Genomic DNA, 23,681 nt, shown 5'->3' on the forward strand with positions numbered 1-23,681 from the left:
CTTCCTTACTTTATGATGCTACAGGTTGCTTGTGGCTTATCTGTACTTTCCCCATCCTAGGCCTAAACTCAGCCATTTTGCCAAGGAGCCCTGGTTCCTTTTATTGGAGAATGGTATTTAGAAACCAAGATGTGGGCACTAGGTGTATTTGTTGCTACTGGAGTATCATTGCTTCTAGAGTATAATTGCTTCTAGGTCTTCTCAGCAGACATAGGTAATAAATGTATATAGGCCTATCCATAATTGTTTGTTTATATCCATTTGTATATACATTCAGCTAAGCATGAGTTCATGCTTATGTCTCTAATCCAAGGGTTTAGAATCCACATGGGTTCCTTCTAATTTTTCTTTTTTGTGATTCTGTAACTTCCCTTGCTGGCAGTGAGAAGCCCGGCTCCCACCTTCTATCATCCCTTTACTTATTTGTTCAACCCCAGTATACACATAAAACACTTTAAGAATTGTTATCCTGTATCCCTATGAGAAACAAATTTATTGAGTATAGTGTTGAGGTACAGTTGTTTTTTTTTTTCTTGTTTTGTTTTTTTTAAGCCTTACAATTTCTAGTCAAACTTCCTTTTTTAAAGTTTCTTAAGGGCGTCTGGGTGGCTTAGTGGGTTAAGGCTCTGCCTTCGGCTTGGCTCATGATCTCGGGGTCTGGATCTGGGATCGAGCCCCACATCAGGCTCTCTGCTCAGCAGGGAGCCTGCTTCCCCCCCCCTCTCTGCCTACCTCTATGCCTACTTGTGATCTGTCAAATAAATAATACCTTAAAAAAAAAATAAAGTTTCTTAGGTCATCTCCTTTATTATCCACTCACTCCAGTGCAGTTATGTCGTGCACCTGTCGTGCACTCCATCCTGGGACCGCCGGCATGCTGTTTGATGTGTTTTGCTTGTTTTTTTAGTTTGCGTGCCTTATAGTTCACCCTTTGGGATATACAGAGTCAGAGGGTCATGTATTTACCACTCCAGCACTGAAGAGGACGGTTCTTCACCTTAAAAGTTTCCCATTTGTCCCCCTTATAGTTAGCCACTCCCTCTTCCCCCATCCCCTGACACCCAGGGTACACTGACATATTTTCTGTTCCTATAGTTCTGCCTTTTCCAGGTTGCCATGTGAATGGAATCATACAATATGTAACCTTTTGGATCTGGCCTCTTCCTCTTAGTAAAAATGCATTTAGATTCGCCTGTGTTGTTGCATGCATCAATAACTTACTCCTTTTTTTTTTTTTGTCAATAGTATTTTATTATATGGATGAATCGTGATTTGTTTACCTATTTCCTTGTGAAGGGATAACTTAGTTGCTTCTAGTTTTTAGTGATTATGAATAAATTGCTCCAAATATTTGAATATTGATTTTTGTGTGAACATAAGTTTTCAAATCATTTGAGTAAATCTGTAGGAATGCAATTGCCGGACCATATGGTAAGTCTATGAATAACCTCATGAGAAACTGCCAAATTGTTTTCCAAATGTCGGTTTAAAGTGATTCATGATCCTGAATTTCTAAATGTTGGCAGCCTTAAAATATCGCTGTAGATTTCTGTAGATTTAATGTTGGAATGTAAGATGGCGGTCCAGAAAACACTGTGACCTTGGCAATTATACAAGGTGAATATTAGTATCATTTCAGATTTATTTCGTAAATAGGAATATAACTTGTAATCTTTTTTCTTAGCAGTAGACTTTTAAATTTTATTTAGAAGTAGAGCCTTTTAACAGCGTGGTGAATTACATGAGACATTTGAGCAGCTGCTGCTTTGTGTGCATGTGACCTTGTTCATCTATAATTGGTTCAACGCACAAGAAAATAGAAAACACATTACAAAGTTTAAGTTTTAGACTCATATTGCATATACTTCCTTGAAAATTCACCTTTGCTTTTCATGCTTGCTTCTCAGTTGTGTTCAGGAAAACTGAATATTGTCTAGGAGTGAGACAGATACGTATTTTCTCATCTGTCTTCCCAAGAGAAAAAAGATTTTTTTTTCATAGAATATTTTGTGTGGTAAAGTTCAAAAATGAATTTGAAATAAGAGTCACAGTTGCAGAGATTTTATTATATATAGAACTGTTATTTTTGAAGACCTTGTAGGCATACTAATTATGTTTAATTTGTGATATATTAATAACTTAATGAAACTTGCTTTTGCTAGAAGGTAGAAATGAGAAACACTTGGAGAGAAATGAATGTTTGATTTATTGGTTTGGGAGCATACTTTCTGGTTTACATAAGACAGTCCCAATTCTAGGGTAGTTATTATTTTTTTTTAAAGATTTTATTTATTTATTTGAGAGAGATTACAAGTAGGCAGAGAGGCAGGCAGACAGAGAGAAAGGGGGAAGCAGATTCCCCCGTGAGCAGAGAGCCCGATATGGGGCTCGATTCCAGGACCCTGGGATCCTGACCTGAGCTGAAGGCAGAGGCTTTAACCCACTGAGCCACCCAGAAGCCCATCTTTTGGCATTTAACAAAAAATGAACTTAAAAAAATTTTAAGATTTTTATTTATTCATTTGACAGAGAGAGAGTGTGTGTGTACAAGTTGGGGGAGGGGTAGAGGGAGAAGAAGCAGATTATGGCTGAGCAGGGAGCCCGATGCAGGGAGCCCGATGCAGGGCTCAATCCGAGGACCGTGGGATCATCACCTGAGCTGAAGGCAGATGCTTATCCTACTGAGCCACCCAGGCGCACCTCAAAATTTCTTAATATTTGTGCTATGAAATCCAAGCTAAAGACCCTGATTGACATCTATCTTTAACATAAGCATTTTTAGTTTTAGTTTTTGTTACTCTTGTTTTTTGGGGTAATGGAGAAAATAAGACACTACATACTAAAGCAGGCCTCTAGCATAAGGAATTTTAAAATTGCTATATTTTTAAAAGAAGACATTTTAATATCTTTAAAGGCAGAATTTAGGAAAGGAATTGCTAACTAGAATGGAAAAAGTTGGAAATAAAAGTCCAGTTTCTGGTTAAATCAATTATATATGCATAGAACATCCAATGTAGCTATTACAAATAATGAGGTAGGTCTCTATTTACTGGCTTAGAAACATCTGAGATAAAATTAAAGGACAAAACAGATTACAGAGCAGTATGAGGAGCGTTTCAGTTTTGTAATTAAAAATTGACTGCAAATTCTGATGTCTGTGTTTGTATAATCCTGAAGCATTACCAGATAATGAACAGTGTATTTCCTAGTGGTAGAATAGGAAAGAAAGAAAATGAATCATTCACTTGTCACCTAGTATAATTTTTTTTTTATTAAAGATTTTATCTATTTGGAAGAGACAGAGCTCGCATGAGCAAGAGAAGGGGCAGAGGGGAGAGTGAGAGGCAGACTCCTCACTGAGCATGGAACCTGACATGAGGCTCAATCCCAGAACCCTGAGACCATCACCTGAGCCAAAGTCCATTGCTTTACCGACTGAGCCACCCAGGTGGCTCCAATTTTTTTTTTAATTTTTAAGATTTTATTTATTTATTTGTCAGAGAGAGAGAGAGAGTGTACACAAGGAGAGGGGAGCAGCAGGCAGAGGGAGAAGCAGGCTTCTGAAGGAGCAGGGAGCCCAATGTGGGACTTGATCCCAGGATCCTGGGATCATGACCTGAGCCGAAGATGGGCGCTTAACTGGCTGAGCCACCCAGCCGTGCCCCCAGTTTATTATTTTTTTTAAGGTCTGTGCTCAACATGGACTTGGAATTCACGACCCTGAGATCAAGAGTTGCATGATCTACCAACAGCCTGGCAGGCTCCTCTACCTAATAATATTTTTAAAAAAGAAATAAAATAAGTTTTTGTGGGAAAAATGTATAAACTGTAGACCATATTAAAGTAGGAGGGTATTCTTTTAAGTTTCATGTGTAAAAATAACGTGTAAAACATTTATTTTTACAGTGGACAGACGGGCTCTGGAAAAACATTTACAATGATGGGTAAGTGAGTTAAGATGATCGTTTCCTGGCTTAATCCACACTTTCTCTGATGACAGCACCGAGGCACCTAGTACATTCTGGGGGAAGCCATACTTTCTATATACGATATTGACCTCATAAAGGTAGGGCTGTTTCCCAGGCTTCTGTCAGATTGTGCGTTCCATGATAGCAAAGTCTGTGTTTGCAGCTATGTTCCCAGTCAACGCTCAGTACGGAGTAGGTGCTCCGTAGACAGTTTTTGAATTGGGTTTACTTTTGATTTTTTTTTTTTTTTTAAGATTTTATTTATTTATTTGAGAGATGGAGAATGAAAGAGAGAGCCTGGGAAGGATCAGAGGGAGAAGTAGACTCCCTGCTGAGCAGGATCATGACCTGAGCCGAATGCAATCATTGAACCAACTGAGCCACCAAAGCGCCCTGAACTGGGTTTAGTGACTTTTTATATATTTATAAATCTGTACGATCACCCAGATCAAGATTCCCAATCAGTAACTACCTCACCTCTTCCCCTGAAATATGTATTATTCTGACTTCTCTGTTACCATCAATTTTGCTTGTTTTTAAGGTTCTACAGGAGGAATTTTACTGTGTGTACTCTTATGTCTGGCTTTTTCATCGCAGCATTAAGTTTCTAAGATTCACCCATGTTGTTGGATTTCCTAGTAGTTTATTCTCTTACCCTGTAATGTATCATTGTACGGATATGCCACCTTTTCCATTCTACTGCTGATGGACGTTTGGATTATTTCCAACTTTAGACTATATGTATAATGTGGCCATGACTGCTTTTTCCTGTATGTGGGTTTTTTTTTTTTTTTTTTAAGATTTTACTTATTTATTTGACAGAGATCACAAGTAGGAAGAGAGGCAGGCAGAAGGGTGGGGGGAAGCAGGCTCCCCGCTGAGCAGAGAGCCCAATGCAGGGCTCGATCCCAGGACCCCACGACCCCAGGACCATGACCTGAGCCAAAGGCAGAGGCTTTAACCCATTGAGCCACCCAGGCACCCTTGTATGTGTTTTTTAAAGTTCATTTCTAGGAGTGGAATTGCTGGGTCATAGTTACATGTGTATCAGCTCCAGCAGATAATGGTCATGATAGATATGAAAGTTCTAGGAATTCCACATCCTTGTCTATATGTGGTATTGTCAGTTTTTAAAATTTTAGCCATTCTGGGGGCGCCTGGGTGGCTCAGTGGATTAAGCCGCTGCCTTCGGCTCGGGTCATGATCTCAGGGTCCTGGGATCGAGCCCCGCATTGGGCTCTCTGCTCCGCAGGGAGCCTGCTTCCTCCTCTCTCTCTGCCTGCCTCTCTGCCTACTTGTGATCTCTCTCTCTGTCAAATAAATAAATAAAATCTTTAAAAAAAAAAAAAATTTTAGCCATTCTGGAGTATGCATAGTATTATCTCATTGTGTTTTGGTTTGCAGCTCCCTGATGTCTGCAGACAGCTAAATACCTTTCGCATGTTTATTGGACATTTGAACAGCCTCTCTGTAAAATGCCCATTTAAGCTTTTTTCCCATTTAAAAAATTAGCTTGTCTTTTTCCTACTCATTTGTGGGGATTTTTATAAAATAGAGAGGTTAGTCCATTGTCTACAATATAGGTAGCAGATTTTCTTTAGGTTTCTTATTTGTCTTTGCAGTTAAGGTTTTTTCCTTTGGTCAAGTTTTTAATTTTCTTGTGGTTGAATTTTGGTTGTGTGGTTTTTTTTGTTTTTTTTTTTTTAATGCTTTCTGAACTGTGAGTTGTAGTAGGAAAGAGGATTACTGAGTGAAATGAGAAGGAACCATGAGCCCCTCTGGGAGAAGCACCTTCCGGGCATTAGACTGTGAGTTGGAAGCGTGTTCAAAAGTGTTCATAGAGGGCACCTGGGTGGCTCAGTGGGTTAAAGCCTCTGCCTTCGGCTCAGGTCATGATCTCAGGGTCCTGGGATCAAGCCCCACATCGGGCTCCCTGCTCAGTGGGGAACCTGCTTCCTCCTCTCTCTGCCTACCTCTCTGCCTGCTTGTGATCTCTGTCTGTCAAATAAATAAATAAAATCTTTAAAAAAAAAAAAAAAAGTGTTTCTAGAACAGCTGGAAGACCCATGGGGTTAGAGGGGAGTTTTCCAGAATAAGGGGCCAGCAGGGATGCAAGGTCATGTAGAACATGGTAAGGATTTGGTGGTAAGGATTTAGGATTTTGTTGAGTGGGATGTGAAGTCATTGGAAGGTTTTTTTAAAAAAGAGAACTACATGATCTGATGTATAATTAAAAAGATTTCTGAGGCAGATGAATGGACTAGACTAGGAGGGGCTAGAGTGGAAGCTAAGGAGCTAAGGCATAGAGGAGGCAGGTGATGATGAAGGTAACTAGAGAATATATTGATTATATTAAGTAACAGGAAAGTGTTATAAAGTTATCTGCACACATATTATTTGTCCTCTTTGATTACTTGCTTGCATTTTTCTACCTCCTATATGTGTGTGTGTGTGTATGTATATACACACACATGGTACACTTTACAAGGGCCATTTTTTTGGAAAGCTTTATTATTTTAGAGAGAGCGCAGGGGTGAGGGGCATGGGCAGAGGGAGAGAATCTCGAGCAGCCTCACCACTGAGTGGCTGGGCTCCATCTCAAGAGTCTGAGATCGTGACCTGAGCTGAAACCAAGAGTTGGATGCTCACCTGACTGCGTCACCAGGTCCCCCTACAAGGGCCATTTAAAATATTCCAGGTTAGGGGTGCCCAGGTGGCTCAGTGGGTTAAGCCTCTGCCTTCCGCTCAGGTTATGATCTCAGGGTCCTGGGATCGAGCCCTGCATCAGACTCTGCTTGGCGGGGAGCCTGCTTCGCCCTTTCTCTTTGCCTGCCTCTCTGCCTACTTGTGATCTCCCTCTCTCTGTCAAATAAATAAATAAAATCTTAAAAAAAAATAAAATATTCTAGGTTATAGCAACCAAGACAGTGTTAAGTGGCTCTCATGGGCCCTTCCTTCAGGCCCACTATTCAATCTCTCAGACTAAAATTTAACTTCTGTGGGGCACAAAGAAGGAACTGATTATACAGTGTGTCATCTTATTTCTAAAAATTACCTTCCAGTATTGTCATTTTGAAGGACTACTGTAGAATAAAGATGAATAGCTACTTATGTATGTTTTTTTACATTTCTTTAGGACCATCTGAATCTGATCATTTTTCTCATAACCTGAGAGGAGTAATCCCACGAAGTTTCGAATATTTGTTTTCCTTAATTGATCGTGAAAAAGAGAAGGTAAAACGTAAAAATAAAATGGTTCTATGAAATTCTGGTTTCAAGCAGTTAGCTACTAATAATTAGTTCATAACACACGGAGGGTCGTAGGTGGTACTCTACAATATGGATAAGCTAGTGTGGCATAGAAAAACCTCTCAGTTCTTAAGAAAAATGAAGGATTCTGAGTTTTTAATTTTCTAAAAATTTTTAGTTTCTAAGCCATGCATCCTCCATGAACTCAGAATAAAAGACAGAAAAATGTACTGCTTCTTAGGCCCTTAGGTTTTTGCAAGAGCGAAAGTGTAAAGAAAATCTTAACTGAGGAAAACAGATTTGTTAAGCCCCACCACCTCCCTGCACATAGGCTCACAGTTGAACGCAGGTGTCTCTAGACCCTCAGCGTGCCCTGGAGCGATGGGCCCATCCTTGCCTCCTTTGTGGCACCTTCTGCCACTTGATCATAATTTAGTTTTTATACGACGTGGTATGACTCCATCATCCTGGCGAAGTGAGCTTCCCTCTTCCAATGGCTCTCAGGGTGGGCATTTCTCATGATTCTGCTTCTTTAGCTTGATGGATTCCATGTTTAGGAGCCCTTAGTGGAACATTTTCTCTTGCATGTTCCGCCAAGGAGTCGGATGCACAACATTGGCTTACCATTTGTTCCTTTGCAGAAATGATCCCTAACCTTTTTTTTTTTTTTTAAAGGTTTTATTTATTTATTTGACAGAGATTTCAAGTAGGCAGAGAGGCAGGCAGAGAGAGAGGAGGAAGCAGGCTCCCTGCTGAGCAGAGAGCCCGATGCGGGGCTCGATCCCAGGACCCAGGGATCATGACCTGAGCCGAAGGCAGAGGCTTTAACCCACTGAGCCACCCAGGCGCCCCATGATCCCTAACCTTTACAGTTAGCCATGTACCTTGGGTGCCAGTGAAAGAGCTTCAGCGCACCGCATTCCTGTGGTTAAAAATCCTAGAGAGAGGCTTTTGAGATCAATTATTTTCAGTCTTTTCAAGAACATAACACTTGATGCAAGTAAAACTTTCTGAGTATATGACAAATAAAAAAGGTCTTGCTTTTTCTCATCACTAGGAAAAAAATTTGTAACTGTACAGTGATGGATATTAACTAGATTTGCTGTGGTGATTTTTTTTCTCAACAGATATAAATTCTGAATTAATATGTTGCACCCCTGAAGCTAATATGTTGTTGTATGTCAGTGATCCCTCAGTTTAAGAAGGTGGACTTGCCCGTCTGGATTGCTCAAGTCCCACCTCCCTGTCTTGCTTCTGAGTCACTTCTGGAGACCTAGGCCTCCTGGGATCACAGTTTGATGCTACCTGAAGATGTCACGATATGTTAAAACTAGTAACCTAGATTTGTAACTGGCTTTTATGTACCTTGTATTGTGTAAAGGATAGCATGGAAGGAAATGTAGGCCTTGCGAAGCATGAGAGAGGGTGATGCTCATGAAGGATAGGGATGAACTCAAGAAAAAGTCTAAACGAGGCTTCGCTTTCCAGGCTGGAGCTGGGAAGAGTTTCCTCTGTAAGTGCTCCTTTATTGAAATCTACAACGAGCAGATCTACGACCTACTGGACTCTGCCTCAGCCGGACTGTACTTAAGAGAGCACATCAAGAAGGGAGTCTTCGTTGTTGGTGCCGTGGAACAGGTGGTGACCTCGGCTGCTGAAGCCTATCAGGTACCCGACACCTTGAGCACTTTGATCCTTAGGCAATGTCGCATGCTGTGAAAGCACTTTGATTTAAAAAAAAAAGCAAGAATTAAGATACTAAAAATAATTCCATAAAGGCGTGACTCAGAATGTTCATGAGAAGAAAAAAGAATATGACTGTTACTGATCTCCCCTTAGTTAGAATAGGACTTTGAGCCTCTTGATTTTGCATTATTTTGGCGCTATTCGCTCCAGTCAGGCACCCTGCAGGGCCCACCCGGACAGTTTGTTAGTGTTATATTTCTCCAGTGATTCTCCCTGGGAGCTGCCCCTTTGAGGAACTTATGGGATTGCTGCTTTTTAAACCAGTGGGCTGTTCTCTTCCCTTTATTTTCTACCCTTGTTTAGTTGTTAGGTGTCAAAAGCCAACGTCTTTGGAGCACTTGGCTCAGGGCAAATAAACCTCTTTTTTTTTTTTTTTTTTTTTAAGATTTTATTTATTTCTTTGACAGACAGAGATCACAAGTAGGCAAGAGAGGCAGGCAGAGAGAAGAGGAAGCAGGCTCCCTGCTGAGCAGAGAGCCCGATGCGGGGTTCGATCCCAGGACCCTGGGATCATGACCTGAGCTGAAGGCAGAGGCTTTAACCCAGTGAGCCACCCAGGTGCCCAGGACAAATAAACCTCTTGAAAGGAATTTACAAAATATGGCATTTTTATGCCATCTAATCTGTCCAGTTGATTTTAAACGTTTTTTTATCGTGTGATATTTGACACATATGAAATACTACCACATGCATAGAAGTTACTAGCTTAATGTTAAAATGAACTCAGAGGACCTTAAGAATTCAAGACCCAGATATCATCAATACTATCCTGTCTACCTGTGTGCCCCTCCCTTCCTCATGTCCCTGGCTCCTCCCTAAAAATCAACATTGTGCTGAATGTCATGATCATTTCCTTCCACTTTTTTTTTTTTTTTAAGATTTTATTTATTTACTTGAGAGCGAGAGAGACAGTGAGAGGGAGCATAAGAGGGGAGAAGGTCAGATGGAGAAGCAGACTCCATGCTGAACAGGGAGCCCAATGTGGGATGTGAGACTCAATCCCTGGACTCTGGGATCATGACCCGAGCCAAAGGCGGCAGCCCAACCAACTGAGCCACCCGGGCGCCCTCCTTCCACTTTTAAACCACCTACATACGTATTTCTGAAAATGTTGGTTTTGCCTGTTTTTGAGTTTTAATAAATTGTGTGTATTTAGCCTTCTATAACTTTTTAAAACTCAACGTTTATGAAATTTATCCATATTACATATCACTTATCTTCACTGCTGTATAGTTCATTGTATGAATATTTGTGTATCCGTGTTCTGTGTGTGTGTGTATATGTATATGTGTCACAGTTCAGTAATTTATTCTTCTATCTTCAAACAAGTCTCCTGATTCAAACTTTTTAAACTGTGACTCTCATAGTAAGCAATAGGTTTTACCTATGACCCAGTGTGTGTGTGTGTGTGTGTGTGTGTGTGTGTGTGTTTGTGTGTATATACGTAGCAAAAAAAATTGTGTTGAGATTTTGGTTGGAATTCCATTGCAGTTTTGGCTAAAATCAAGGGTAAAAATTCTGTGTTAGAGCCATGCAGGCATTTTACAAACTCTTCTTAGGTCAGAAGTTTTGGGAAGTTTTTTGTTTCTAGAAAATTTCAGTTTCCAAATATATTCACATAAATCTGTTCTCAGTATTCTCATTTTTAAAATACTTTGCTGTAACTGTAATTTCGTTTTCTTTTTTTACATAGTTGATATTGTTTATGTGGCTTTGCTCTTTTAATGTTTTCTTTGTTTTTCCTTGGGTTCATCCTGCTGTCCTTGTTCCAACTTCTTAAGCTGGGTGCTTAGGTTACTAGGCCCTTTCTTTTGTGGTGGAAGTGTTTAATGCTATTAAATGTTAAATGTTACTACTTATTATTGCTTAAACTTCACACACAAGTTTTATAAAGCTTTTTTTTAAATTTTACTTACTTATTTGACAGAGAGAAGTAGGCAGAGAGGCAGGCAGAGAGAGAGGGGGAGGAGGCTCCCTGCCGAGCAGAGAGCCGGATGTGAGGCTCGATCCCAGGACCCTGAGATCATGACCCGAGCCAAAGGCAGAGTCTTAACCCACCGAGCCACCCAGGCATCCCCACCCACAAGTTTTAATATCTTTTTTTTTTTTTTAAGATTTTATTTATTTATTTGACAGAGAGAGATCACAAGTAGACAGAGAGGCAGGCAGAGAGAGAGAGAGAGGGAAGCAGGCTCCCCGCTTAGCAGAGAGCCTGATGCGGGACTCGATCCCAGGACCCTGAGATCATGACCTGAGCCGAAGGCAGCGGCTTAACCCACTGAGCCACCCAGGCGCCCCAAGTTTTAATATCTTAATTGTCTTATGGATCTAAGTATTTTTCCATTATAATTTTATTTTTTGACCCATGAATCACTTAGAAATGTGATTTGAAATTCCAAACTTATGGTAATTTAAAATTTATTTATCATGTTGATTCTTAATTGCCATGGGATCAGAGAATATGGTCTTATGTGATGCTTTGAAATTTATTGAGAAATGATTTATGAATTAAAACAGTGCCCAGTTTTGTTAGTTTGTGCATGAGAAGAATGTATATCCTTGGATACAGGTTTTTACGCTTTTACTAATATTTTTGTCTGTATACTCTGTCAGTATGAAAATGGCTGTTGTGTCACTTATAAGTTGTGGCAATTTTCCCTTTGCTAGGTGCTGTCTGGAGGATGGAGAAACAGACGTGTGGCATCAACGTCAATGAATAGAGAATCTTCTCGGTCTCATGCAGTCTTTACAATTACAATAGAGTCAATGGAGAAAAGCAATGAAACTGTGAATATACGGACCTCCCTACTCAATCTGGTGGACTTAGCAGGATCTGAAAGGCAAAAAGACACCCATGCAGAAGGGATGAGGTTAAAGGTAAGAATGGAGTTGTGATCTTCAATTCGTGTGTGAATTAATTACTGGAAGTCAGTACCAACGTGAGTGTGTGGAGGTTACAAAGGAATCAGAACGTGCTCCCATTCTAAAGATGCGGAAATTTTTGTTGTGGGGTTGGGACATTAAACATACGTGGGCTAGAATAAGTCTGTCGGTAGCCAGAGTATTTGAATTCATGCCAGAAAGGATGACAGTACGAATATCAGCCAGGGTCAGAGGAAGAAGGGACTGGACTGCTTGGGGGAAGCATGGAAAAGAAGTAGTTCTTGAGTTGGGTTCTCCAAGGGGGCAGGATTTGGATTGGGAGAGAAGAACAGGGCATACATGCCTGGCAGGGGGGCACCTCAAGGGTCATTATGGATGCAGAAGGAGTATGGCATTTGGCATTTCAGCACGGATCAATGAATGGGTTGGATCCTAGGTGCAAGCAGGCCCAGATCACTGAGGACCAGGAGTGCCAGGCCAGGTTTGCATTCAGTTCTCCACACGCTGGGAAACACTGAAAAGTTTTGAGTAATTTCATGCAAAAGTCCGTTTTATAGAAGTTTAGCCATCCAGCCCACCACTACCAGATTCGTGAGGGGAGGGTCTAGAGAGAAAGGAGGGCAGCTGTGGTGGTTAGTATTTTAGGGGGAGGGCAAGGACCTAGTCCTAGGCTGGGGATTGGCAGTGGGACCTGAGGTTCTCAATACATTTTACTACTCTGTATATGTGTGTGGTGATCTGTTTTGTCAGTAAAGGGTGTGGATGTTGTAGGTGAAGGTGTATGAGGGCTGGTGCAGAGAATCAGAAATGGTGAAGGACTGTCTACTGTTTGCATTGAAAGTGAGGATTTGAGCTTCCTGAGCTCTCAGGCAGTTTCAGGTAGACTTAGGCTCATGTTTCTACGGAGACATGAAGCAAAGAGAAATAGCCAGTTTTTACAAAAGGACATATGCTGGGCTTGTTTCAAGTGCTTCATATGTATTAACTTATATAATCTTCCCAGCGTCTCTGGAAAGTAGGTACTGTGATCCTTTCCGTTTTGGAGAAACGGGAGTGAAATTGTCCAGGGCCTCATAGCTAGGAGTAGATCCGGAATTCAAGCAGAAGTAGCCCAGCTCACAGACAGTGCTGTCAACACTTTTCTGATTTACTGACTGCTAAAACAGCTGCACTTGAACTCCACGCATCTTGCTTGAGAATACGCACTTTCTCTCTCCTGTACTCCCAACACTGCAGATCTAGTTATTGAAGTATGATAACTACAATAAAAATCCAGTGTAACATATTCAACCACAACATTTTGCCCTCCCCAAACCACTTTTTTTTTAAAAAAGATTTTAAATTTATTTGACCGAGAGAGATCACAAGTAGGCAGAGAGGCAGGCAGAGAGAGGGGGGAAGCAAGCTCCCTGCTGAGCAGAGAGCCCAATGCAGGGCTTGATCCTAGGACCCTGGGATCATGACTTGAGCCGAAGGCAGAGGCTTTAACCCACTGAGCCACCCAGGCGTCCCCCAAACCACTTTTTAAAAGGGTCTTATTACACTTTACAGAATTAGACTGAATAATCTCTTCTAATAAGTTCATCAGTGACCTTGTGGGATGTGGAGTGGGTTATTATCACACTATTTTAATGTAGCAAACATTTTAACATGAAAGGATTGAAAAATATGCCTATTACTGCACTACTGCCGCCTTTTTCCCCCTGTTCTTTCTTAGCTTTCATCCCTACCTGTAGGTCAATTTAAAACTCTTAGAATCATGAGGTGGCTTTTTTTCCTTTACATAATTTCTGTGTTTGTCTTTGAATACGAAAATTGCAGAGTGGGTCAAATAGGAAAAGGTTAGGGAGTAGTTGAGGACATCTGGTGGAAAGTCAGTTGTCCTTAGTAATATTGTCCATGACCAACAAAAATAATAATATTGTCTATGACTTGATGTTCCATTCAGTATTCACTGCTGGGCTTATTTTAATTCAAAATACTAAAACGAAACCAGTGCATCTCGATTTTTATTCTTTTCCCCTTAGGAGGCAGGGAACATAAACCGGTCGTTAAGCTGCCTGGGCCAAGTGATTACAGCGCTTGTCGACGTGGGTAATGGAAAACAGAGGCACGTTTGCTACAGAGACTCCAAACTTACCTTCTTACTTCGGGTAAGTAGACCTTTGGCTTCCTCGGCCCTTTTTTGGGTTATGTTCACCGTGGTCGACAGACATGCACTCTCTCAGCCTTAGTGGTAAAAATATCCATTTTCTTTCCTTAACAAAGTTCTTGTGGTTTCTTCCCTGGAAATGTGTACCATTCATATCATTTTACAGGATTCCCTTGGAGGCAATGCCAAAACAGCCATAATCGCAAATGTTCATCCTGGATCCAGGTGTTTTGGGGAAACCCTGTCAACACTTAATTTTGCTCAGAGAGCCAAGCTGATTAAAAATAAGGTAAAATACTGAGTACAATTAAGTAAATTAGAAAAATACTTAAGCTTGTAATTGCCCTAATATAAATACTAGCTTCTATTTATTTCTTTTTGAAAGCTTAATTCTGAGCAAGATTTGTTTCATCTTTCCTAGTTTTCTATATTGCTCAAGGAATTTGAGATCTAGATTCGGTCTTATGGTTGGTATTGTTTGGCTTGATTTTTCTTAAAGGAAAGCAGAGTTTTTCCTTTCTAACTGGGTTGGAGACTAAATTTATTTACCCAAACCATTGCTAACAGAGGTGGGTGTGTGTGTGTCTGTGTGTGCTGGGGCTTCCCTATGAAGACGGTTTGATGTTGACAAGCTTTGCCTTTTAAGTTGTTTGTATCTCCAAGGATTCCCCATTTTTCTTTTCTTTCTTTTCTTTTTTTTTTTTTTTTTAAGATTTTTGTTTATTTGACAGACAGAGATCACAAGTAGGCAGAAAGGCAGGCAGAGAGAGGGGATGGGGGAAGCAGGGTCCCGGCTGAGCAGAGAGCCAGACTCGGGGCTCGATCCCAGGACCCTGAGATTATGACCTGAGCCAAAGGCAGAGGCTTTAACCCACTGAGCCACCCAGGCGCCCCTCCCCATTTTTCTTATCTATAAGAAGCTTCCTTGATATTTGTGTACACCAGTGGTCAAAGAAGTTTTCTGTAAAGGTAAATAATTGAGGCTTCTTGGATAGCGTCTGTCGCAGCTACTCAGCTCTGCCTCGGTGGTGAGAAAGCAGCTGTCAGCAGTACGCAAACACAAGGGCATGGCTGTGTTCTAGTGAGCAGTACTTACAAAAACAGATGGCAGACGTATCTGGCACATGAGCAAGCAGCTCTTTAACAGCCCCTGGAGCAGGGGTCCCCCACTTCTTTTGGAAAGGCTGGAGGCCCCTTTGGTTCTAGACAAAAGAATCACAGTGCCATGAATTGGCAGATTAATTTTCTCTTTCTGTCAAAGGAGAAGTTGATCATTTCTGTCCCCCAAGTAGACTCCGTGATCATCTTAGCGTGTAAAAGTAAAGAGGTCCATGTTGCCTCTTGTTCTGGATAAGTCAGAAGAGTATAGGTCTAGTTGTTGATTTATTTTATTGGATTATGACTCTGTAGTGGGGTATTCATAATATAAGGAGGAAAAATCACTAGGGCTTACTAGGAGTTTTTGGAGAGTGGAGAACAGCAGGGATAATTAGGATTATGATGTCACTGATGGGGCAGTGATGTCAGAATGTACAGGGAGTGCCTTGAAATGAGACTGGCAGTAAGCATCAGAAGCAACTAGAAATGGCTGCTGAATACATCAAATGGTAAAACCAGGAGGAGCCTTAGTACTAATTATTAGCAATGGTAAGTCCTATTCTGCAGCCTGCCGGTGGGAAGTGACTAGGATATCTGGGACTCATTTAAAGATGTGCTGTTTAGATTTTTCCCAGTGGGCAGACCTAGCTTAAGACAAGAACACGGGGACCTCGGGACTGTGTCAGAAAGTTTTCCTCCCTTTGTAGGATATTGTGTATTTCACAGCTGGGTCCCTTTGAGCTGATTGGTAGTTAAACTGTTAGCTCTTATTATCACCCTGTAGTTTTTATGGGCCTTTTTGAACCTCTTAGAAGTTGTCTTAACGAGGGGCACTTGGGTGGCTCAGTGGGTTAGGCATTTGCCTTCAGCTCAGGTCATGATCCCAGGGTCCTGGGACTGAGTCCCACATCGCCTGCCTGCAGCTCCCCCTGCTGGTACACTCACACGTGTGCACGCGCACTGACTTTATCTCAAATAAAATCTTTAATAAAAAAAAGTTATGGGGCGTCTGGGTGGCTCAGTGGCTTAAGCCTCTGTCTTTGGCTCAGGCCATGATCTCAGGGTCCTGGGATAGAGCCCCACATAGGGCTCTCTGCTTAGCGGGGAGCCTGCTTCCCCCTCTCTCTCTGCCTGCCTCTCTACCTACTTGTGATCTCTGTCAAATAAATAAAATCTTTTTTTTTTTTTTTTAAAGATTTTATTTATTTATTTGACAGAGAGAGAGATCACAAGTAGGCAGAGAGGCAGGCAGAGAGAGAGGAGGAAGCAGGCTCCCCGCGGAGCAGAGAGCCTGATGCGGGGCTCGATCCCAGGACCCTGAGATCATGACCTGAGCCGAAGGCAGCGGCTTAATCCACTGAGCCACCCAGGCGCCCCAATAAATAAAATCTTTTTAAAAAAAAGTTATCTTTGAGAGCACCTGGGTGGCTCAGTGGGTTAAAGCCTCTGCCTTCAGCTCAGGTCATGATCCCAGGGTCCTGGGATCAAGCCCTGTATCGGGCTCTCTGCTCAGCAGGAAGCCTGCTTCTTCCCCTCTCTGTGCCTGCCTCTCTGCCTACTTGCGATCTGTCTGTCAAATAAATAAATAAAATCTTAAATAAAAAAAAAGTCATCTTAAGTCATTTCTTTTTTTTTTTTTTAATATTTTATTTATTTGACAGAGAGAAATCACAACTAGGCAGAGAGGCAGGCAGAGAGAGAGGAGGAAGCAGGCTCCCTGCGGAGCAGAGAGCCCGATGTGGGGCTCGATCCCAGGACCTTGGGATCATGACCCGAGCCGAAGGCAGAGGCTTTAACCCACTGAGCCACCCAGGCGCCCCTTAAGTCATTTCTTTAAGATAATTTCTTCAAGAAACTTTTCTGTAAAATAACATTTAGTGTGGTAATAAAACAGAAATAGAGCTGTCCAACCAACTCCTCTCCTCAGGAGAGCTGTTAGGAGGTACAGGGGTGGATTCTTTTGGAGAAGGGGGTTTCTGCTAAGCTGATGGAGCTCAGGCCAGCTCTGCTGTTCTTCGTCTCCTTAGAGTGGGCCAAGACAGAGGGGAGGGGATACTCTTTCCAGAGGGGAAGAGCTATTTGCTCTTCTCCATGGGGGTGGGGCTGTCCTAAGAAGAAGGCAGTGTTAAGTGTACACACCCAGATCCCTGGGTGGCCCAGCCCAACAGGGTGGAACCCTAAGTGGGAGCATCCAGGAGGGGTGGTGAGAGGGGAGAGCCCCTGGCTGTAGGTATGAGGCAAAGGGAAGGGAGGCTTCCTCCCCTCTCTAGCACTGTGATTCTAGGGGCCTTGCGACTGTTTGTGGGATGGGAGTGCGGTTTTGTTTGGTGTTTGTCACTCTAGATCCTATACCAAATAGATCCTATAACAAATAGAAACACAAGATTGTATGACTCAAGAGTATTCTTTTTTTTTTTTTTAAGATTTATTTATTTATTTGACAGATCACAAGTAGGCAGAGAGGCAGGCGGAGAGAGAGGAGGAAGCAGGCTCCCCGCTGAGCAGAGAGCCCGATGTGGGGTTCAATCCCAGGACCCTGGGGTCATGACCTGAGCTGAAGGCAGAGGTTTTAACCCACTGAGCCACCCAGGCGCCCCTCAAGAGTATTCTTTTAACGCTTTTTTAAAAATTCCTGAACAGGCAGTGGTAAATGAAGACACCCAAGGAAATGTGAGCCAGCTCCAGGCTGAAGTGAAGAGGCTCAAAGATCAGCTGGCCCAGTTGACTTCAGGGCAGCTACTACCGGAAGGCTTTCTGACCAAAGGTGAGACGAACACAGCGTCCTTCATCCTGAGGAAGAGCACATGCGGATATTAGTTTGAGAACCCTCTGATGACAGGCACAGTACAATAAAGCTACCCCCATTTTTGAACAAGCGTATTTGTTTTACCCACGTAGAAACACAGTACAGGCGTCTCTCAGGGATTCTGCAGGTTTGGTGCCAGACCGTTGCGGTAAAGCTGATATTGCGGTAAAGCCGATACTGCGGTAAAGCCAGTCAGATAAATAAAAGTTATGTTTGCACTATACTGTAGTATATCGTGTACAGTAGCGTTATGTCTAAAAACACAACGTACACATGTAATTTAAAAATACTCAGTTGCTGAAAAATGGTAGCCACCATCTGAGCCTTCAGCAACTGTAACCTCTCTGCTGCCGGAGGGTCTTGCTTGCACGATGATGGCTGCTGACTGATCAGGCTGGTGGCCGCTGCGGGCTGGGGCAGTTGTAGCAATTTCTTAAAATAAGACAAGAGTGAAGTTTGCTGTATCAATTGCCTCTTCCTTTCCTGAATGCTTCCTCTGTAGCATGAAATTCTGTTTGATAGCACCTTACCCACCACAGGACTTCTTTCGGAATGGGAGTCGGTCCTCTCAAGCTCTGCTGCTGCCCTGTCAGCTCAGTTCATGTGACGCCCTAAACCCTTTATGGTCATCTCAGCAGTCTTCACAGCACTTGTCTTCTTCCGCACAAGTAGATTCTAGCTCAGGAAACCTTATGTTCCTTGTTGGTCCATTAGAAGCAACTGCTCATCCGTTCATGTTTTATCATGAGCTTGGAGCAATTCAGTCCCATCATCAGGCTCCACTTGTGGTTCTAGTTCTCAGGCCGTTTTTCCCACATCTGCGGTTATTCCCTCCACTGAAAATTCGAATCCCTCAAAGTCCTCCGTGAGGGCTAGAATCCACTTCTCCCAAATTCCATGTTGACATTTTGACCTCTTCCTCTGAATCACGGTTACTCTTAATGGCATCTAGAAGAGTGAATCGTTTCCAGATTTTCAGTTGACTTTGCCTAGATCCAGTAGAGGAACATTAGCACTTGATGCTTTGCCTTGTACTTTGACATTAGGGAGACGGCTTCTTTCCTTGAACCTCATGAGCCAACCTCTGCTGGCTTCAGACTCTCTTTCTGCAACGTCCTCACTTTTCTGTGCCTTCACAGAATTGAAGAGAGTCAGGGCTTTGCTCTGGACTAGGCTTTGGCTTGTGGCTGGTGTGATCTTCTATCCAGACCCCACTAAAAGTTCTCCCTAAGAGCAATAAGGCTGTTTTGCTTTCTTATCATTCATGGATTCGCTTGAGTAGCACTTTCCATTTCCTTCCAGAACTTTTCCTTCACATTCGCAGCCTGGCTAGCTGTTTGGAGCAAGAGGCCTCGCTTTCAGCCTGTCTTGACTTTCAGTGTGCCTTCCTCACTAAGCGTAATCATTTCTAGCTTTAGGTTTACAGTGAGACATGTGCGACTGTTTTTGTTTTTTTTCTTTTTTCACTTGAACACTTGGAGGCTATCGTAGGGTTATTAAAGGGCCTAATTTCCGTATTGTTGTGTCTCAGAATAGGGAGGCCTAGGAGAGGGAGAGAGATGGGAAGACCCAGGCAGTCAAGCATTCAGAAAACACATTTATTGATTAAGTTCACCATGGTTTGTGGTGCCCAAAGTAATTACAGTGGTAACATCAAAGATCACTGATCCCAGACAGATAACTGTAACAAATATAATAACAATACTGAAAAATGTTGAAATGTTGCAAGAATTACCAGAATATGACACAGAGACCCAAAGTGAGCAAATGCTATTGGAAAAATGGTACCAGTAGACTTGCTCCATGCAGGGTTGCCACAAACTCTCCACTGCTAAAGAATGCAGTATCTGCAAAGCATGTTAGAGCAAAGCACAGTAAAACGAGAGATACCCATACTTTGTAATCAGTTAACAGATACCATATGTCCATGATATCCCCGTATCTGTGGATGTGATGGGAAGGGGGAGTAGAAATAATCTTGAATAATTCATTCCTCACAGGTGCTGAAAAATGATACTAATTTCTTTTAGATCCACTTCCGCGATTCAGTGATATGTAACATGTATATGTTTACTAACCAGGATGAAAGAACTTATTTTTCTTCAAAGAATCGCTAATGTCTAGATAAGATTGATTTGAAATCTGTGATCTGGGAATGACAGTTGGATTCTTTTAGATTGAGAACAGTCTCAAATTGAGCTACAACAGCTCAATACTTGGTCCTAAAATTTGAGAGATAAACATTTTTTTCCATTTTCTTTTCTTTCTTACTGGATCAATTACAGACAAAGATCAGACTAATTACATGAAGTATTTTCAAGAGGCGATGTTGTTCTTTAAGAAATCCGAACAGGAAAAGAAGGTAGGAAACCGAGTCGGTATAAACAGCATTCTGGGTATTTTAGGCTTTTGCTCCATGGCACCTTTCTGAGTGAAATAAAGGGCACAAGTAAATAAAGAAAATGAAGAAAAACTGTGGAAAGTTTAATTTTGCCCTTGGGATTAAGTGTCAAGTTAGTGTTTATTGCTTGGTTTGTGGAAATTCAGGGAGGCTGAATTCCTTTTCATGCTTAACCAAATTATGAATTTCTTAAGTCTCTGGTAGAGAAAGTTACCCAGTTAGAAGACCTCACCCTCAAAAAAGAGAAATTTATTCAATCTAATAAAATGATTGTGAAATTCCGAGAGGATCAAATAATGCGCCTGGAGAAGCTCCTCAAGGAATCCCGGGGAAGTTTTCTGCCTGCGGAGCAGGATCGCCTGTTGTCGGAATTAAGGGATGAAATCCAAACTCTGCGGGAACAAGTAAGTGTATGACATTTGCGGTATTTCTAAAAAGAAGGGAGGTTCGGGGCAAATATGTGTTTGCCACCAAATTCATGTGAGTTAATACAACAGAAAAGTGTTTTTGAATGAATTTAGCTGACTTGTATGATTCCATAACTTCTTCCCCCCATTTTCCATAATGGTAAAATTAAGAGGGAGGGGAGGAACTGTGAGATACTGCATTAGCGTCCCACCCAGCAGGCAAGTGTCCTTTGTCCCTTGTCCTGGTGAGCAGTTGTGGCTGTCTGAATCAGCGGTCTCTTTACATTGGGGTCCTTCCAACTTCTTCCCCACCCCCCACCTTGGGGCCCTTCCAACTTGTTGATGCTGGTTTTCCTTTTCCCTGGGGAGGATGGGTAGTTAATACAGGCACATCATTAGGAAAAAAAAATCAAATCTGTTTCTGGCTTTCGTACTTTTCTGAGGCTTTTTAATGCATATTCAAACTAATATGGATATTTTTACTTTTTTTTTTTTAAAGATTTTGTTTTTATTTATTTGACAGAGAGAGCTGTCTTGTAAGTAGACAGAGAGGCAGATAGAGAGAGAGAGGAGGGAAGCTGGCTCCCTGCTGAGCAGAGAGCCCGATGTGGGGCTCGATCCCAGGAACCTGGGATCATGACCTGAGCCGAAAGCAGAGGCTTTAACCCACTGAGCAACCCAGGCGCCCCTGGATATTTTTACTTTTATAATCATTTTCAACACAAAAGGCAACTTTGTGTACATACTTTTCTGCTGTCCCTTTCACTTAGTATATTTTGGAGGAGGTGGCATCCTGGTCGATAGAGCGTATCCTTCTCACTATAGTGTGTTAATGTCCACAGCCCCCATTGCATGAAGAGTCGGCCACAGTGTACACCCTTGCATGTTTCTTCCTATGAGTCCACGCCTGGGTGAAAATTTCAAGGCACAGGCCCAGACACAGAATAATAGCGTCGTAGGCTACGCACATGCTCGGTGTGGTCACAAATGCCAGGTTGCTGTCCACAGCCCTTGTAGCCGACCACTGCCCGCAGAGCGTGCAGCGTTCCTAATGTTTCCAAATGGCTTGGCGGCAAGACTGGTTATTGAGAAATGTCTGTCTGTCTGTTAGTCTGTAATTGTTCTATGTCACAGATAGAACACCATCCCAGAGTTGCAAAATATGCTATGGAAAACCATTCCCTCAGGGAGGAGAACAGAAGATTGAGATTATTAGAGCCTGTGAAAAGAGCCCAAGAAATGGATGCCCAGACCATTGCTGTACTGGAAAAAGCTTTCTCTGAACTATCTGGCACAGAGAAAAAGGACAAGGGTAAGAAATGATTGTTGTCTGCATGTCTTCTAGGGACACGGTGGCGGAGGGGCGCTGTTGAAAAGGCATTTTATTGCCTCGCTGGTAGGGTCTTCATTTTGGCCTCAAGACCTAGTATGCTAATTTCTTTCTTTCTTTTTTTTTTTTTTCTTTAAGATTTTATTTATTCATTTGACAGAGAGAGAGAGAGCACAAGCAGGAGAAGCAGCAAAGGGAGATGGAGAAGCAGGCTTCCTGCTGAGCAGGGAGCCGGATGCAGGGCTAGATCCCCAGACCCTGGGATCATGACCTGAACTGAAGGCAGATGCTTAATCAACTGAGTCACTCAGGCCCCCGCGAGTGTGCTAATTTTTATGTACATACTTAGGCTTTTATGTTACCAAAAGGCGTTTTCCAAACTTTTTTCTCATAAATCTCGTAGTAGTGAGTTATGTGTATGCAGGCCAAGAGACTTATCAACGAAACTCTTGTTATGGTTCTGTTTTGTTGCTAAAAGTTTGATTCAGATATTTCTCTTAATTTTTATTAAGTGAAATTTTTCCTGCCTTAACTCTCTGAAATGAAAAGTGTTTAACTAATGAACACCGATGAATGTCAAGTGGACGATGTTTACCTGTCTGTGTGACACTGTGTGACAGTGTGAGAGGCGTCTGTAGGTCAGACTCCTGATCCCAGCTCGGTGTTTGCGTCCTGAGGTGGTGGGTGCCGACCAGACCCTGTTAGTTTTACAGGCCAGCATGTGCTGTTAGTAATACATTATTTCTGTCTGCTTTTGCTCTGTGAAAAGTGATTTTAGTTGGCATCACATCTCACTTACACTTTGGGCAGCTACTGGTGTTATTGCCCTGGGACTTGGCAACAAAGTCTATGTTTGCCCCACTCTCAGAGTGAATATTTTCGTGGGCTTTTATCAGATCCCATCTCAGCCTTTGTCATTGCAGATCGAAATTGAGAACACTCTAATCTCATTCTGCAGTCGTAGCAAAGCCTGTTTGTGTCCATTTTAAATTTTTAATTTTTCAAGTCTTCTTCCACTCTGTTATGACTCAATAAAAGAAAAAATATTCGTTGTGGAGAGACTGATTTTTAGATGCAGAGTTAAGGTTGGGGTTTTTGTATAATTTAGCTATTTTTCCCTACAGTGGTCTATATTTTGTTGGACATTTTGACCTCAAATAATTCCTTGACTTACTGCCTTAGAAAGATACTAATAGTCGTTTCTTGATCCCATCATCTTTTTTAAAAATTAATTTATTTTTAAAATTTTATTTTATTTCAATTCAATTAACTAACACATAATATATTATTAGTTTCAGAGGTGGAGTTCAGTGATTCATCAGTTGCACAGAACACCCAGAACCCACCATCTTCTAAACAAAGATCATTCTGTAAACAACTTTTACATGATGTTTTCCCACAGTGGAACTTGTCAGAACTCTCTTCAACATACCCATCTGCTCCTAAGCAATCCCTGAAAATATTTCCTACCAGTTAGATGACCCCCAAGCTCTTTCAACTTGTAGCCTTTGCTCTTTGGTTCCTTTCCTGAGTAATTTATTGACTGTTCACTTTATCTGTTAGCACGAATTTCTGCAGTACTGGCCTGCTGACGTCTCACCGGCCTGATGCGTGCTGTTCTTCATGGTTTGCCCTTTCTCC

The 23,681-nt window shown here is 42.0% G+C and overlaps 1 protein-coding gene across 3 annotated transcripts in view; it reads left to right on the top strand.

The window, feature by feature from the left end:
• The window catches only part of KIF15 (kinesin family member 15), a 72,662-nt gene that overhangs the window by 14,850 nt on the left and 34,131 nt on the right, over nucleotides 1-23,681 (top strand). For all 3 annotated transcript variants that reach the window (XM_045992020.1, XM_045992018.1, XM_045992019.1), the window contains exons 5-14: nucleotides 3,907-3,944; nucleotides 7,105-7,202; nucleotides 8,706-8,885; nucleotides 11,631-11,840; nucleotides 13,874-13,999; nucleotides 14,165-14,287; nucleotides 17,737-17,860; nucleotides 20,188-20,264; nucleotides 20,498-20,707; nucleotides 21,845-22,022. In XM_045992020.1, coding sequence (XP_045847976.1) covers nucleotides 3,907-3,944; nucleotides 7,105-7,202; nucleotides 8,706-8,885; nucleotides 11,631-11,840; nucleotides 13,874-13,999; nucleotides 14,165-14,287; nucleotides 17,737-17,860; nucleotides 20,188-20,264; nucleotides 20,498-20,707; nucleotides 21,845-22,022 — 1,364 coding nt within the window. The remainder of the gene's footprint in view (nucleotides 1-3,906; nucleotides 3,945-7,104; nucleotides 7,203-8,705; nucleotides 8,886-11,630; nucleotides 11,841-13,873; nucleotides 14,000-14,164; nucleotides 14,288-17,736; nucleotides 17,861-20,187; nucleotides 20,265-20,497; nucleotides 20,708-21,844; nucleotides 22,023-23,681) is intronic.

Source organism: Meles meles, chromosome 20, assembly GCF_922984935.1.
Source record: "Meles meles chromosome 20, mMelMel3.1 paternal haplotype, whole genome shotgun sequence".
Lineage (NCBI taxonomy): Eukaryota > Metazoa > Chordata > Mammalia > Carnivora > Mustelidae > Meles > Meles meles.